General features: G+C 40.4%; 1 protein-coding gene across 2 annotated transcripts; it reads left to right on the top strand.

The window, feature by feature from the left end:
- The first annotated feature begins 1,724 nt into the window (after positions 1–1,724).
- Positions 1,725–17,703, top strand: SUB1 (SUB1 regulator of transcription). 2 transcript variants are annotated; one of them, XM_041419187.1, is made up of 5 exons: positions 1,725–1,794; positions 3,735–3,807; positions 5,218–5,337; positions 11,163–11,271; positions 14,573–17,703. In XM_041419187.1, exons 2-5 carry the CDS (start codon positions 3,736–3,738, stop codon positions 14,650–14,652), a joined length of 381 nt encoding a protein of 126 aa, XP_041275121.1. In that variant the 5' UTR covers positions 1,725–1,794; position 3,735; the 3' UTR covers positions 14,653–17,703. The 2 variants fall into 2 exon arrangements, with proteins under 2 accessions (XP_041275121.1, XP_041275111.1); XM_041419177.1 differs by lacking the exon at positions 1,725–1,794 and adding an exon at positions 2,634–2,731.
- Positions 17,704–17,968: the final 265 nt, after the last annotated feature.

Here is a 17,968-nt window from a genome sequence, read left to right as displayed (position 1 = left end):
GACGTGAAAAAAAAAAAACCACACTGTCAGTATGTTTTCAAGGTTATTTGCTTGGACAACTTTTAAAATATAGGTGTTTAAAAGACAGCTATAACCTTCCATCTCCGGTGCTCCAGCCCCGCGGTGCCTGCCCGGACAGGGGCCTTGATGCTCCCCGATCCACAACTGCTGAGCCCCGCCGTAAGAGAAGGAAACCCGGGGCACCAGTGGCAGAAGAGGGATCCGGTGACAGAAGGGGAAGCATCAGGAGGGGTTCCCGAGCGGCGCCCCAGGTGTGGCAGGGCCGTGGTTCCGCTATGCAAAGCCACCGCAGCCGCACCCCGCCTCACACCGCAGCCCGGGTGGCTCTGAGCAGCATCGAGGAACCGATGCTGCAGAGCATGAAAAAACCCCCTGCTGTTTATGAATTACTGTAGAGGCTTTTTTCTGCCTTGAGAAGACTGAGGGGATACTTCAGAGAACGACAGAATCGATTTGGAAAGGACCTTTGAGACAAGCCAGTCTGTTATGAATAAAAAGTTATCTATTTTTGTTTAAGGTTACAGAGCTAAAACCGGTTAGACCAATTGCTGTTAAATTAGCTTCATTGTTAAGAGTTCTTCTTTAATTGCCCGTCAATTGTTGGTGATTTAGCCATTGTCCTCCTGATTCTTGCCCTGGAGCAACACCTGGACGCGGCAGCACCAGGAAAATAGGAGTGGCCTGAGACCTCGTATGCAGATGAGAAATGCAGTGCTCCAAATCTTCCCGTTTTCTAGGAAAACCCCTAAAAACAACGAGCCAATATAGAATTAGGGGACCCTAGGTGATGTCTAAGGATGGGCGCGAAGTCCAGTGCCTGCTTGGATCCTTTTTGCTTCACACCCTGACCTCAAAGGATGTTCACTAAGGAGGGGACCCGAAGTGTTGGACTGAAAAGCAGGAATCTGCGAATCTCCCGTGAGGACGCAGTCCCCAGCTCTGCCTGCAGACCAGCGGACAGAGCTGCATCACCCTCCTCCTCCTCCGTGCCACTCTTGGGGACAGCGGCGGTGTGGGCGCGACCCGTCGATTTCTCCCCACCTGAGCTGAATCTCTTTAATAAAGGCATTGAAAAGGAGAAAGATTTCCTGCCCGCTTATTTCAAGTCCAACTTACGACTCAATACCACCAGGTCAACCAGGCCATTGGCACCAAGTGCCATTTATAGTCTTTCCTTAAACATCTTCAGGGATAATGACTCCACCACCCCTCTGGGCAGCCCATTCCAATGTCTAATCATTTCTGTGAAGAAATTCTTCCTAATGTGCGTCGCAGTCTCCAGCTCCCTCACGAGAGGAAGCGGAGGGGCAGGAACTGATCTCTTCACTCTCGTGGCCAGTGACAGGATTCGATGGGGAGTCAGGGGAGGTTTAGAATGGATACCAGGAGGTTTTTCACTCAGAAGGTGGTAGGGCACTAAAACAGTCTCCCCACAAAGGTGGTCACAGCACCAAGAAGTGTTCGGACAACGCTCTAAGGTACAGGGTATGACTCTTGGGGTGTCCTGTGCAGGGCCAGGAGCTCGAGTCGATGTCCTCTGTGGGTCTCTGCCAACTCGGGATTTCCTGTGATCCTGTAAAATCTCCTTTCCAGCACCATGATTCCTTCCCCGCCCCTCAAGGGAGGCGGGAACGAGCGACGACGGGGACAAAGGGCCGCGTCCCCTTTAAAGCCGCCCCCCGCCACCCCACGTGAGCGGCCCGGGGCGGGTGTTGCGAGCCGCGTCAGTTCCGCTTGTGTCGCGCTGCGGAGGAGCCACGCGCGGAGTAGGACGTGAGTGCTGGGTCCCCTCGCGCGCCCCCGCCACGCCGCCATTTTCCCCCGCGCGCCTCTTCCCACGACCCCCGCCGCCACCGCCGCGGCACCTCCCGGCCCGATCGGGGCAGCCGTGGGTGGGTGGCGCCGAGGCGAGTCTTCCCCTTGTTCCTCGAGTGCCCGCGGTGCCCAGCGGGAGGGATACCCCGCTGTGGAGCGGGAGGAGCGAGCGGCCGTTGCCGAGGGGGAGCTACCATGTTGGGGGGCACAGAGTCGGATAGAGGGATAAAATGGCGCCCGGCCGCTCTTCCCCCGCGTCGGGGGCCGGGGGTAGACCCTGCCCGCCGGCGACCCCTGCCCGCTAGTTTCCGTGCTGTCCTTTTCGTCCGCCCCGCCGCGGGTAACTCGCAGTCCCTTCGCTGCCGCCCTGCCCCGGGAAGAATTGGGCGTTCTCGCCCGCCCACCCCCTCGCCCCCATCCTTGTTCGGGTCTCGACTCTTCGGGGGGCGACACGAGCCGTGCAAAAGAGGAATGGGGAGGAAAATGGCGGCTGGGATCCGCCTACCTGGAGTTCCCGACTCGTATTCCTTTCCTTGCCTTTCCCTGGTCTCCTTTGGCCGGGCTCGTCCCGTCCCCCTGGCCGGCGCTGCGGTGTCTCCTCACGCTCGGCGTCTCCCGGGGGCACTCACCACCCCACATCTCTTTTTCCTTCGGTTTCCGCCCACACCTTCCTCCATATTGTCCCTTTCCCCGTCCCATGCGGACCCCGGGGTCATTCCCCGAAACATCGTTTGGCTCGCCGACTCATTGTCATCCGTTTGCTTATTTTCACATTGTCCCATTCCAGCGTTCCTCTGCCTCCATCCCAGAGCGTGGCTTGTGTGTGCTTCCTCACAACCCTGTATCCTGTGCAGTGCTGCAGTTTCTGTCCTTGTGCTACAAGCTATTACCACAGGTCTTGCCCTACTTTAGAACTACGTTGATCCATTAGCATTATTTGGACTCTGGTTTGGTTGTTTTGTTGTGTTTTTTTTTTTTTTTTTTTTTTTTTAAATTTGCATATGTGTTTATTTTTTTCCACTGCCCATTTAAGAACGCTGTTACTCCTTTTTTCTTTCCTGAGATATTCTGTAATACTATCTTGGTCTTTCCTAGCTGGGGTTTGTATTGTAGAGTTTCAGGGATGCTTAATTTTATTCTAAAAGACCAAATGAACTGTGTATTTGTTACAAAGAGTTTATAGCAGCAGGAACGATGTGTAACCGCTATATCTAACCACATGTTTGCATACTAGGGTGATGTGCAAGAACACCTGGCAGCACGCATTCAAGGAATGCTGAATGTCTGCTTGTCTGGTGAACTAATAGTCTCCAGTGACTGATGTGTTGAAGTTGTAGTGAAAATATTAATTGCAGTGCTGTAGCTCTCTGCAACTGAGGTGTATTTCAGACTGTTAGATTATAGGTGGGAGCTCAAGCGTCACGTGTGTGAGAATTGTGCAGCATTCTTGTTGCTTGTCCAGCTGGGTGAAATGCCTGTGCCAGAGTATAGATACTGCTGGAGTGTTAATAATTCATGTTTGTGGATGTAATAGAAAGGATTCAGCTGGAGGGCACTGTTGCATTGTGTTTTACATTGTGGGTTTTGCCATGTGCAGGGATATACGAAAATTGTGAAAAATCATTCTGCTGTAGACAGTTCAGAAGCCAAACCACTGCATTTAATGTACTCCAAATGTGTTTTAATGCAGTTGCAGCAAAAAGAGGAAGAGGTATAAGAGGGAAGAGTGCTTGATATTGCATCTGCAGTGCATATCAAAGCTTAAATAAAAAGGCAGGAAAATCTTTAGGGGGGCTTGAAGAAGATGAGCCAGTACAAACAGGTTTGAAGATTGCTTTCGAGCCAAAATGGAATGTCATTCCTTATGTAGTGTTTTAATGTTATTTTTCTTTTCCCAGAATGCCTAAATCAAAGGAACTTGTATCTTCAAGCTCATCTGCCAGTGATTCAGATAGTGAAGTTGACAAAAAGGTGAACAATACATACAATTCATTACTGTATTAACTCTTTTGTTTCAGGCTGGCGTTAAGTAATTAGGTGAGCATTATGCCACAGCATGCATGTCATTCAATATGATTTATCAGACACTTTAAGAAACTTTCTCTTCCACCCACCCATTTCAGCAACGGAAACAACAAAAACCAAACAATCCACCTTCCAAGTATGGGTGGATTGCATAATTTTTTCCCTGAAGAAAAGTTTTTTTCTTTAGTTGCACTTTGTTTTCTTCATGCCATTCCATATGATAATTGCAAATTCCTTGTGATTCTTTACTGCTTTGTGGTAAGCTTCTGAATGCTTCTGTATCAACTGCTCTGGTAGGAAGAATTTGAACTTGAGAACATGCCTACAGCCACCCTCTGCCATTTTAATATGTGGATTACTTCTCCATAAAAAAAATCTGCACTTGCCCTGTGCTCCTTGTGTCACTTGCTTACTTTGTTTGCATGGGGTTTTTTTTCTGTGCTTCATTTTCTTTTATTTGCTGTTACGCCATCTGCTAGTCTCTCACTCAAAAGCTGAGCCAACCTTTGTCTTTGAGTTGATAAATTTTAAGATGATTGTTGTAAATGTATAAGTCAAATGTTCCCATTTAATTTAAATAGTTATTTAAGTTAGAAGTTTGTATAGATGTACCAGTCATTTTAAACAAAACTAAAAGGATCGTAGAAATCAAAGGGATTTAGAAAAAAGTATTTAATTTATCTTTTCTAAGAAATGCTAGGTGGTAACACAGACACCAGGTCTTTTAATGTAGTACAGTACATGGAGAGATCTGATCTCCTATTTTTACATGAGTAGAAATAGTACCTTTGTAGCTTCTCTGTGTAATCTCATTTACAGGTGATATTGTCTGAATGCTTTAAAAAGTCACATAATTTATCATACTGTGGGCAGCAATTAGATGCTTATTTAAAAAAAAAACAATGGTAGAGGTGGTTTCCAGATTTTTTTATTTTACTAATTCTAGATAATTTATTATCCTATCTATGGGGGTTTTTTTTGGAGGTGTCGAAAGCTGTTCTGTACTTTTTGTTCCATTTAGTGGAGAAGAGGGTGCCAATTCTATCAGATTTAAATTTTTTATTAAAACTCCTGAAATTACAGTGTTACTGTGTAGAACGAGAAGGATTTTTGAAATGTATTTTGATGTGAGTAAATTCTCTTTAAAACCAAAGTATTACTTCAGTGAGAACAGAATCAGTCTCATTTTCAAGGTTTTAAATTCTGGTCTAAGTGTACAGTATTGAATTCCTGCCTTCACAGCACCAATGTGATGAAGTGCATTGCTTAGTAGTAGGCTGTGACATGCAGTGTAAACTTGTCTGGAGCATACAGAGTGATTGTGGCTCATGCTTTTCTTTTTTGTTTTGTTCCAAGGCAAAGCGGAAAAAGCAAGTAACTCCGGAAAAAACTGTAAAGAAACAAAAGACTGGTGAAAGTTCAAAAGGTGCAGCTTCTTCTAAGCAAAGCAGTAACAGAGATGAGAATATGTTTCAGGTAAAATTGATGACTCATAGAGCCTGGTTAAGGTAACATGTTACATCATATGCTGTCTAAATTTTATGAGGTGATCTGAACTTTCTGACAACTTGGATTCCTCCTGGAATCCTTGACCGAAGGGAACTATGATGCTGGTGTTCAGATGAGATGCTCAGAAAAGCCTGGTTGGGTTTCAGCACAGTAAAAGAATCTGGGTTGTATCAATTGATCTAATTCTCATGACTTTGCTCCTGGTATCTGTGTGTAGTCATTTTGTTAGTATATAGAGCACTTGCTATCAGTATACTTGAAGTATTAGATCAGGTTTGTCTCTACATGGAAATGTTTTTTTAATTAGGGCTCTTGAAAAATATGTTCTTGGAAACCGAAATGTGGACTCTTTGTTCCTATTTAACTAGGTCAGGGGCAGCTTGGCCTCCTGTGTTATTACAACATCTTGGAATAAGTTTTGTTTGTTCTTTTATGTTATGATGTAGGGTCTTATCACTGAACATCCATAAAGATAGTAACTTTTGGTATTGTCTTGTTTTTAAGATGGGATGAATGTCTGTTTTTCAGTAGAAAGATGCATTTGTGAATTCAGGGTATTGCAGTTCCCAGGATTAGCCAAGGCAGTAGCAGTGTGTGCTGAGGTTTGATACAGAGCTCGGAATTAGCTGTTCTGGGGGTGTGGATCAGGATCTATTAAAGGTCTCTGACTAGCTGGCTGGAAAGGAACTTAAATTCTTGAGGCTTTGAGTCTCAAGTTTGTGAAAGGGTATGGGAAATGTGCCTGGTGAGATGACCCAAGCACAGAGTAATGTAAATGAAATGGTTCTGGGCTGTAGCCGTGTGAAGTATTACAGGGGAAGAAAAGTCTGTTCTAGAGAGAAGACCTGCTTAACTGATACTGCCATACAGGGCAGTTATTTTTAATGTCTGAGTTCTTACTTTTCCAGTTATGTTTAGAAGGGAGAACTTCACTTGAAGGCTGTGTCTGGACTTCTGTATTGAAGGAAGTGTATAATATTTTTAGTTCTGCTTGGGCATGCTTTGAAGCCTGTAGGAAAAATGAAATAGTGAGTTCTACAATTCAGGAAGTGAAATGCAGGTAGAACTCTAAAGAACTATGTATAAACTTAACGCTGTGTTTGTAGTAAGTTCAGAAATTCCAGTTGCTATGGTTGTAGTAAGTTCAGAAATTCCGGCATTGGAGAAAACTTCAAAATTTTTGGTGCCCCCGATGCAAAAACACACCCAGATCCTTTCAAATAAAAGCGAAAGTATGTGTGCTCTGGTTTCTTGAAACCTCTTTGACCTAAGATAATAAAAAGTTACTAAAAACAGACAATAGAGGACTCGTATTACTCTGATAAGAACAGGGTTCTTATGGTGTTGGGTAGAATACAGATCTTTGAATATCACCTTGACCTAAAATACCGGCGTTACTCAGTCTGTGCCTGCCTTTGAAGTAATAAACAATAAAATATTTAGATTACTCATTGTTTTATGGTGAAGTATTGTCAGTTTTTGTAGTCTACATAAACTTCTGTGTAGTTACTAATATGCAAATATTAAACTATAGAAATAAAACTACAGTGGGTCTGAGGATACTCCCCCTTCTTCCCCCCCCACCCAGGAGCACATGCTTGTTAATTTTTTAGATGCAGTTTTGTTTGTTCTAGGCATCTTAATGATACTAGAAACCTTTCTGGAGTGTTCCTTTCTCATGGCAGTAAAATGATCTGATGCGGAAGTGACTTTGCAGTGTAGCTTTACAAGAGTGGCTTCAGCTGATGGAAATCAGGCTGTAAAGCATTCATAGGATAGTCACAAGTTTTATAGTGTCCATATTGTGTGTGGGAGTGGCTGCAAATAATGTGAAACCAAGAGTCTTCTTGTTCTACACCCTCAGGCTGTGTTCTTGAAGCATACAGAATCCCTTAATATAGAGCTCATTGTGACTGCTGTAGTGAGAAGATTCATAATTTTCATAAACATGTACATTTTATATTTTTGTTTAAAAATGTTGGTGTAATGTTATTTTTGCAACTACTTACAAAGAGTAGTGTTAATGTAAGTAGAAGACAGTTTGTTCAATGTAAGAGACAAGTTGTATTCTATGTATTTGCATGTCTTGGCCTTATTAGGTTTTATAGGGAACCTGGTATACTCTGCAACTTGATGAAGGATTTGTGTGCTGTTAGGATGTAGAAATTTACATTACTCCCCTGTGTGATATATTACTTGAGGCCCTAAGGACAGGCATTATTTGTGTTAATGTGGAAGGGTTTAGCCTTGATGCATTAGATTCCTGTCTGTGGCTTCAAGCCAATCTGAGCTCTGCACCATGTGCTTTGGGTAGTTGGACTAATCCTATCATCTACCTATGCCTGATTTGGATAAGGTTTGTCAGGATTCATTAATGGCTGCCCAGAGCAGAACCACATTGCATGATTATGCATTTAACTGAAATTGTTATTTCAGAAGTTGCCTGTGTGTGGTCGTCCTCTTCCCAACTCCTTTTTATTTGAGTTTTTATCATAATTGGGCTTTAACTTCTGAGGAGTAAATTCTTTGATTTTTCCAGTATAATTTCCCAGTGTCCTTATCATAGACTCTTGAAAGAAGGTAAACATATAAATTTATGGTGCTCTGAAACTGTTACTGGTTTAGTACACTAATTATGAAACTTAGGTGGTCACCGATGCATTTCACAATTTGCTTTGTTGCAGATATCACTGTTTACAGGAGTCTTGGGCTCCTTACTCATGGTTATTGGCTATGGACGAGAGAGGGTGTACAGTTTAATCCAGAGAAACTGGAAATAGAAAAAAGGATGCAGAAGGTGCTTGCTGAAACTCATAGAGGAAGTCAGTTGCATAATCTCTGAAAGGAACAGAGATACATTTCAGTTCTTTCTATTCTAAGAAACAGAAACCTGGAATTAATGGTTTTAATGTTTACTGATTTATGTAAGTCAATTGAGTAATATAATCTAAGGATCTGTACTATTTAATAAAAAGCATATTAACTTCTCTGTAAAGGTTGAACTGCACTAAGTACTCTGCTATAAATCATGATAACTGTCTTGGTTTAACTGCAGCCAGCAGCCAAGCCCCAGGCAGCCACTCGCTCACATCCCCACCAGTGGGACTGGGAGAGAATTGGAAGGGTAAAAGCTGGAAAACTCGAGGGTTGAGATGAAGACAGTTTAATAGGGAAAGCAGAAGCCACACTTGCAAGCAAAACAAAACAAGGAGTTAATTCATCACTTCCCATGGGCAGGCAGGAGTTCAGTGCCCATCACATCTAAATGTCACTTGGGAAGACAAATGTCATGATGGGAAACATGATGACATTCCTCTTCTTCCCTCCACTTTATATCCTGAAGGTGATGTCACACAGTCTGGAATATGCCTTTGGTCAGTTGGGGTCACCTTTCCCGGCTGTGTCTCCTCCCGCTCTCCCAAGCCCCCCCAGCTTCCCCGCCAGCGTGGCAGTCTGAGGAGCAGAAAAGGCTTTGGCTCTGCGTAAGCTCTGCTCAGCAGTAACTTTTCTGTTATCATCACTGCATTCAGCATAAAGCCAAAACATAGCTCCACACCAGCCAATGTGAAGAAAACTAATTCTTTGTAGTACAGCAACCCTTAGAATGCTGCTCTGGTTATAGAGACACCAAAACACCTTCAATCACTGGAATTACTGTTAACGTTATCAGCAGGCGTGTGAAAAAAATAAATGCTCAGAAATTAATCTGCACCAGAGTTACAGGTAGCTAAGTATCAAGGAACATCAATTTACTTACTTGACAAGTTAAGTCTAGATTTTGTTTGTGTTTTTGAGTACATGTTTGTTGGAACTGTACTTTAGAAGCCTGCTTAATAATTTTAGTAGTGGCAGCTTTTGCATCGAGTTCAGCCATATGTCTGAAATTTAATGGGAACATGAATCTGAAATCTAGATGTGATGTGAAATCTAACTTAATTTCAGCATTTACATAGAGAAATGCTTTTATCTAAGATGATATGATTGAGTGAACGTAAACTTTGCATTATTGCCCCTCACCTTAGTTTGGTTGAATTAAGACATAGAATCTTTTTTATCCTTGAAAATCATATTCTAAACCCTTTTACTTTATTTGCAGTTGTAACCTGCAATATTCAGTTAGATTTTATGACAAATCTGGAGTTTCATGGCAAAGCACTAATATTCTTCAATAGCCATGGAAAAAAAGGGTGCTGCAGAGTGCTACTGGTTGAAGCTGTTTCTGGAGGTGACCTTAAAAGTTACTGGAGCGTTAAAGGGTAAAACTAAGAAACGTAGGCTATTTAGGGTATTCTTTGCCAGGATTGCAGATGGATTTGGGCATGGTACCAGGTTTGGTCTGAAAAAGCCAAGTTACCATAACATTATGCTTTTATTTTTGAGTTTCAAATCTGTATTGTAACTTTATAAATTAAAAATACTGTCTAATGAACAGTAATGGATGCTTTGAAGTAGGAAAGGTGCTTCAGACTTACATTACCTTAATTGTTCTAAAATCAATTTTAGGTGTCATATAGCATTGGCAGAAAAAGAAAATTCATGTAAGCGAGGATAAAATATTCGTGATTGTATCTATTTTGTGAAATAAGAGCATATGACTTAAACATATGTGAATTATTGTAGTTGATTGGAGAGCTTCAGTCTTTTGGGTCAAACTTAATTCTAGTGTTTTTGGGCCAGAAGTGTAGGGCCTATTCTTAAATTGTATCAAAATGCAACATGGAGAGATAAAGGAAGTTGAAATTGAAAGTTAGTGTTTTACCAGGAAGGAATATTTTATTTTAAAATTGTGTGTACTTTAGAATCTGTTATTTTGTTATTATTATATTATTTTGTTATTATTATTATACTTAAAGTATAAAATGTATCCAGAAGATAGATGCAGAATACAAAGGATTGAATTGAAATTGAATTCAAAGGTTTGAATTGAGATTGAATTCAAAGGCTAGAATTGCAAGAAGTTTTATTTGATTATATTTTAATTATTTATTTTCTGGTTCTCAAATTCACCTTGTACTTGGAATTTTTCTGAATAGATAGATTTTCATCATATTTGGAAAAGTACTGAATAAGCCCAAATTCAGAGTGTATTGTGTAGTTGGTGGTATGATTCTTTTCCAACTTCTTCCCACTCCCCCCCTGCAAAAAAAAAAAAAAAAGAGGTGCCCGTGTAATTCAGTTGTGACACTGGCTTGAAATTATGGAATTCCAAAATCCAAGTTCCAGAATTTCATACTGTGCTACATACTGGTAAACTGAAAAGATTTGACTGTTCTTTTGAAGATCTGGTGGTACAATGAGGTGCCCATGAGGACTTGGGAGTGGGTTTGGGACAGTTGTGGCTAATTTTCATTTCCATCTGTATTTACTGCGTTAAAAAAAAAGGGTATCACATGTAAACATCTTAATTTACTTTCTGTACTTGTGGAATGGACTAAAATTTAGGTTTGGGAGTAGTGTTCCCTTTTTCATTCTTTGTTTAGAACTTTTGCGAAGAAAGGAAATAATTTTTTTCAGAAAACAGTAAATTCTCGACTTGCTAGAAGCAAGCATGTGAAGAATACAGATATTTTTATTCTAGGAGAGCTACTTTTGCATTGAGCATTGCATGCTCAACCAGTTTTAAGTCATTACTTATTAGCCTACTGACTACTCTGAATTAAGCTTTTAATCTAGATGTTTCTGTGATGTCTAAAATAAGCTGCAGCGTGACATGTCAGAGTCTAATGCTGCTGGGGAAAGTGAATGCTCTAATATGTAAAATACTTAATGGACCCTTATATGTGTTTTGACAGATTGGCAAAATGAGGTATGTCAGTGTTCGGGATTTTAAAGGGAAAGTCTTAATTGATATTAGAGAATATTGGATGGATCAAGAAGGTGAAATGAAGCCTGGCAGAAAAGGTATTGTTCTGCTCCATGTTACTTTGTATTGAAACATAGTCTGCACTTTACAGTGGAACTTGCTATATAATATTTTTCTCCTTTGTTGCTGCATGATGCTTTTTGAGTATTATTTTTACTTAACATTTGTGTTTTAACAAAGGATTAGTTTTATCTGTAGGTTATGAGTAAAATCTTAAGTGAGTCGATTTTCCTAAAGAGAGATCCTCTGATTTATGGAAAGCAAGATGTCAAATAAAAGTAAATTTGGTAGGGGAGTTATAAACATATTTATACCATTGTCATATTTCTCTCCCCCCATTGATTAACTTAATGAAATGATTTCCTCTTATAGTTGGATTTCTTATTTCAGAATTAGCTGAAAATATTTAATAATTTTTATAAGATTTTAAAATTTTGTTAAACGAACCATGTCCTTCAGTTTCAACTAAATTTTAGATTAAAACAATATAAATATTTAATGTGACTCATGAAAAAAAAAGTTTAAAAATGTTTTAGTAGAAGCAGTAATATCTTAAGTGTCCCAAGTTTGTAATTTGTAGCACAGCACAAGCCATTGTACTTCTGGTTGCCACTTGCACAGTTGCTTTTCATGGCAAGGCTTCACTGTGTACCATCTTCAGAACTTCCACATCATAAGATGGGGTTTGCAAGACAGTTGCCGTGGTGCTACTGTGCTTAATGTTATGTTGCTTCTTTTGAAAAGCCTATTTTTTATCCATTTTCATATAGCATCTGTGAAAGGTAAGTATGAAATGTTCTGCCCTGGGCATTCATAGAGCCACAGAATGGTTTGAGTTGGAAGGGACCTTGAGGATCACCTCGTTCAGCCCCACTCCCTGCTGTGGGCAGGAACACCTTCCACTGCACCAGGTTGCTCAGAGCCTCATCCAGCCTGTCCTTGAGCACTTCCAGGGATGGGTCATGCACATTCTCTGGGCAACTTGAGCCAGTGCATTGTCACACTCACAATACAGAATTTCTTCCATACCCACTCTAAATTCTTCCTGCTACCCTCTGTCTCTTCCTACTACCTGCTTCCAGTGTGAAGCCATTCCTCCCTGCCCTGTCACTACATGCTGTTGCAAAAAGCCCTTCCCCCGCCTCATGTACTGGCAGGCTGCTAAGTTTGAAGAATTCTAATGTACAATCACTGTAAGGGTTTGTTACATTCTTCCGGTGTGTTCAGGAGCAACTCTGTAAACAGTCATTTAGAAAGTTTGAGAAGCATTTTCAACATTTCTTAAATAACCACTGAGAATAAGTTTGCATTATCAGGTACACTGGTGCTCTACAGGAAAATTGCTGGTTTTGGATTTGTTGCTAGTTAACGAAAAAGGTTACTCTACCTTCTAAGGACTTTATGTTCTGTGTTTCAAGGTAGAATTCAATAGTATGTGCACTTGGAATGGCAAACAACAACAGGATTTCATGGGTGACAAAAATGGTATGATGTAGCTAGAAGTGTTTATCAAGGCAGCAAAAGAGTGAATTTTGTTATGATAAAAAATAATCTGATACAATAAGTGAGTCTAATAGTTCTGTGATGCACTCATCAGCTGCTTCTGTATTGTCCTGGTTTAGGACAAATTAGGGGAAATCTCCAAAAGGGATCCCCCTAAAAAAAAACCTCCAACCACCCCTCCCCCAGTACCGGGTTCGGGAAGGAATTCCTCGGAGGAGCACAGTGGAAAACAAAACCTATTTATTAACAAATAACAAAAGGACACTCCTCAACACAAGAAAAGAAAAGAAAACCAGGCAGTGCTGTGGAGGGCGCTGAGCTTCTCTCGCAGACTCCGGGGGTCCTGGACGTCCCAGGTCAGGTCCGGAGCCGGGCCAATATCTTCGGGGGAGGGTAAGAAAGAGGGAACGAAAGAAAAAGGAAAAAAAAAAACCAGCGTAGAAAGCAGAAAGCGGCAAAAAAGCAGCTATCAGCTAGCAGCCGAGGCAGGAGCAAGCAAGCAAGCCAAGCCAAGCAGCCAAAAGCCAAAGCCAAGGTGCCCGGTCACACTCACACCCCTCCCTCCCCGCCCCGCCGTGGCAAGACGGCCGGGGGAGGAAAAGTCTGGCAGCTGCCAGACACAACACACGATATTGGGATAAAGGCTGTCACCCCACGACATGTATCTATCCTGAAACCAGTGTAAACAGTCAAAATTTTGTAATAAAAATAAACCAGCAATTTAAATTACTGTCAGTGTCTTAAACAGCAGGTCTGAATTTTGTTTGGTTCATCTGGTCTGTGGTTGAGAGACATCTTTGTGACATTTAATCCCCTAATAATGATTAGCACACCTGAGCTGTTTTCACATGAAACTTGCCCTCCAAAGACTGGTGGAACACTGCTTAGAGAAGCCCCATGTACGCTACTTGCTGTTTTAAATTGTGGTGCTGCTCTGATAAGACAGTGATGGAAAGGAAAAGAAAGGGCTATGTGCTCCAAAAATGGAATTCAAAGTTTCAGCTGTTTTCAGGTCCTGCTCTACCTTCAGAGAGAAAGCAATGAAGGAAAACTATCACTGGGAGGGGAGAGTAGGAGTAATTGGAAGAGCTTGACAGGAGAAAGTATGAGATGACTGGGAGCCCTGGGAGCCTGCACTTTCCACAGAGTGGGTGTGGAAATTTTTGGGTAAGAATGAGTAGACCCAAGCACAAATGAAACATGTGCCTGTACTCAAGCTTGATGGGAAGATGAGATCAAATTTAGAACTGAAGTGATGTTTGTGGGGTACTGAATGATTATTGGTTGAATGTCATTAGAAACTGTAGAGAACTTGAAGTAAAAAGCAACTTTGGTGTTGGTTTGTGAGTGCTAGGAAGTGATAGCTTCTACGAAAGGTTACTTAGAGCACCTGTTTTTTGTAGTGCTTTAAGAAACAAAAGTGGGAAAACCCCCTCAGAATTGCAGTACTGGAAAAGTGCACAGCAGACCTGTCTGCCTAGGTGCAGCTTTCAGGAGCCAACAGGAATATAAATTATTTCCTACTTTTCACCCAGGACATTTGTACTGCCTTCTGTAAGGCCAGAGTTATATTTCACTTCTTGTGTTTAGCCTAGTACTTGTACAATTATGCTACACACGTTTTCTTTGTAAGCTTGTCTAGAAATAACTGGAAGTTCAGTTGAAGTTTTGGAAGTGGGTAGTTTCACTTCATAACTAAGATGATTGTTGAAGTAACTCAAGTATTAATATTATAACACAGGCTTAGTATATGAAAGCAGCCTTTATAATAATTGCACAAGACCCTGCAACACAATTTTATTTTTGTCTGAAGTGTTTATTTTTAATGCTTTTCAGGTATTTCTTTAAATCCAGAGCAGTGGAACCAGCTGAAGGAACAGATTTCTGATATTGATGATGCAGTAAGAAAACTCTAAAGACAGAGCCATACAAAAACTTATATCATTTAGTGGTATTAAGCAGTCTTTTTACATTGGCTTTAGTTTTCTAAAATATTGTTTTCCAAGCTATTGTATATTTGGATTGCAAAACAATTTGTAAGATGAATACTTTTTTTATGTGCATTAAAAGTGTATTCTGAGTGAGGCTATTTGTGTATACTTTACTGAAAGGAATTGTGTTGCTTTCACCCCATGGTGTAAAATAAACAGATTAAGTAATATGTAAAGCATACTTGTTTATGGCCTTTTGATTGAAGGTGTTTGCTGATAAGGCCACCTAATAGCTTTAGTCGTTGTTATAACTTCAGTTTAGTTTACAGTAAATACTAATTTGTTTTATGAGGGGATTTCTTGAAATGTCTAAAATTCACTTTTATTCCATTTTCTTTGGTGTTGCCCTGCAGCTTTTTGCTTTAAGACTTGATACAAACAGTGACTACTTGGAAAAACACATTTTTGTAGATAATTTTCAATACTGTATTTGCTAATTTACTCTATTTATTCAGATGTTAACAGTCTTGAATATATACCATTTTTTGCATTACTTGCATGAAGCATTAAGCTACACAATAACACTTGAACACAAGACACACACTCTCTTTTCCCATTTTTCTATAGCTTGCCTGACCTAGAAAATACAAGTACCCTTTTTCTTGGACTTTAGATGTGAAGCATTAACTTCTACAGTAATAGACATATACCTCAGAGTAAGACAGTATTTAAAGGCTCCAGATGTGGTTATTAGTTAGAGCACTCTTCAAGATTTGCATTAAATTCATTCTGGAACGCATAATCAGTTATTCTGTGGAAAAGGAGTGGTTTACCTGTCTAGGGTTTTTGTTCATTTGAAAGTATTGCATAAACAATGATGCTTAAATTAGACTGTAACACAGGTTAAACAATCAAACAGGGTTAAAGCTGCTGCAGCCAAAACGTCTGTCTGTCACGTTTCTGTCCCGTGCGCGCTGCCAGCCCAGACAGGGAGCTCGGGGTGCTCCCTGTGGCTCACGGGTGCACAGCTGGTTCATCTCCGCGCAGAAGGCGCTTAGCGCAGGGAGCTTACCCGGTACACAGCGCACCATGATCCAGCGAGCCTGGCTGTCAGCCCCCGTACCCTGGACAGAAAAGCCTCTACCCCATGGAAGCTGTTACACAAGATGCTGCCCTAGAGGAGGGGCTGCTGGGTGACACCAAGTCACAGACAATGGAAGAGGGAAGGGAGAATGTGGAGATGTAAGGGGCACACCAGAGTGGAAGTTAATGGTGCAAGATCAAAGTTTGCTGGCACAAAATAACTGCAGTGAAGAAATGGAAGCAGAATTGGAAGAGTTAATTTTCTGACATAATTAAGCAAAGCAAGAAGATAAAACGACTTTATGAAAAAGGACATTTCAAAACTGGTGAATGTCCAACTTAATTAGTTGATGTGTAATTTTCCCACTTGATGATAACACAGTCTAAATTTTGTATAGATAAACAGGATTTACTGTTTGTTTAGTTACAGAACATTTTGATATAGTTGTTTATATTGAAGACATGATTTTAAGTGCCATACGCTGTCTATTTATGTGCTGCAGCGTTCATAATTCAATGCAAATAGGTATTAAAGGCTGAGGAAGAGAGATTTCATCAAATTAAGTGCATGTTACTTAGTTTAAATATGTCACATATCTTCAACTGCTTTTTAACTTACCCACTGTTGATATGTTACAAATAAAATTTAAATCTGTTTTTGTATAGCTGAAGAAATCTTATGTTTTTAAGAAATGGTTGAGGGTGAATAAAAGGATGAAGAGATGTTCATAGTAGCAGATGTGGTTTTGGGCACAGCATTCTTTTTTGAGTGACTTGACAATATATAGGGCTACTTGGACCAAATAAAATAGCTGCTGAAATTTCACAGATGAGTGAAATAAATTGCTTCAGATCCCTATAGACAGGTTCTAGGTGTTTTTAATTGCAATATATATATAAAATGTGATTTGATTCCTTTAAGTCTGAAATTTTGCAATCAGATTTCATGCATTTTACCTCAGAACTTTGAAGTGGCTACTTAAAAGTGCGTGGTTATATTAGAAGGGAGATTGTCCTCACTTAGACTACTGTGCTAATAGGTCAATTCTGTTCAGGAAAGTGAGAAATAAAAATCATTTGTTTGGGGAGATTGAGTGAAAAGGTTTAATATAGCGATTAGTTTAATGTGGAAATTGATGGTAGAGATATTCAAAGAAATTAGTAATTGTTAACCACAAACTGAGTTATTAGTAGGTATCAAAAGAGACAAGTCAGTTTCGCAAATGAACTCAAAATGGGATGACTTGATCAGGTGACTGATGTGCTTGTAAGATGGTGATATGCAAGTAACCTCAATAAAAGTGTGACACATTCAGAATTATTTTGAAATAAATGCTAGTGATTTGTCATGTCATATCTGTAGCTTCTCTTAATTTGAGAAGAAAATTCAAATCTTTTTTGACTAACGATTATTTTTTCCAGACAGTGTTAGCTAGGATATGTGTTGAAGTGTCCATAGAAGAAAATTGTGCATGTATGACGAGGCTATCTAATACAAGGTAAAAGCACTGCTCCCTCTCCCATTTAGGTGATGAAAGATATATTTGATTCTTGGCGTTTATGCAGGGCATATTAGCAATATGTTTTATAAATAAGGCCTACTGTGGAGATTAGGGGAAAAAACACATCACAGAGCTGCCAAAGTACTGTACATGTGATAATCAAACTGTCGTGTACCATGTTGCTCGTATGTAGAGATGTTCATATTGAAAATGCAGTACTAATTTTGGTATTTCTTCTAAAGAAGATGGCCCTGGTTATGTATGTATGTGATCTGTTAGCAAAAAAAAAAAAGTTGATGATTGTAATTCTGGTAACTCAAATGTCTTATTGTTAGCTGTGTGGAATGTTTCATGTTTTGCTCTGGTGGTGTCCAATGCAGAGAGGCCACTGGAAATAGAGCCCTTCAACTGTAATTACCTTAATGTTAAAATAAAAAATGGTTAAATGGCATATGTGTAATAACAATTTGAACACTTGGAAATAAAAAAAAAAGACTTCAGTTGACATAGTGTTATTTTTAATAGAATTTTAGCTGCATTATAATGTTACGGTACTTGCTGTTTGTTTCTTGCAGTTGTAATTTAGAAATTTGGAAACTCCATTTTCTTATATTTGGTCGTGCTTGTGGATAGAAAAGTGATTGTGTAGCCCAGAGGGATAGAAATTTTTCACTAGTATAAAAAAGCCAGCTGTCACGTAAATACAGAAGCAGCAC

Source organism: Onychostruthus taczanowskii, unplaced genomic scaffold (genome assembly GCF_017590055.1).
Source record: "Onychostruthus taczanowskii isolate IOZ18803 unplaced genomic scaffold, ASM1759005v1 scaffold108, whole genome shotgun sequence".
NCBI classification, from domain to species: Eukaryota; Metazoa; Chordata; class Aves; order Passeriformes; family Passeridae; genus Onychostruthus; species Onychostruthus taczanowskii.
Note: the sequence above shows the minus strand (reverse complement) of the source record. Positions and strands in the feature narration are given on the sequence as shown.

Excerpts from the sequence above, each read along its gene's own strand:
- SUB1 (XM_041419187.1), top strand. The coding sequence starts at position 3,736 with ATGCCTAAATCAAAGGAACTTGTATCTTCAAGCTCATCTGCCAGTGAT. Across the intron at positions 3,808-5,217 it reads ATAGTGAAGTTGACAAAAAG|GCAAAGCGGAAAAAGCAAGT; the intron begins GTGAACAATACA and ends TTTTGTTCCAAG. Across the intron at positions 5,338-11,162 it reads GAGATGAGAATATGTTTCAG|ATTGGCAAAATGAGGTATGT; the intron begins GTAAAATTGATG and ends GTGTTTTGACAG.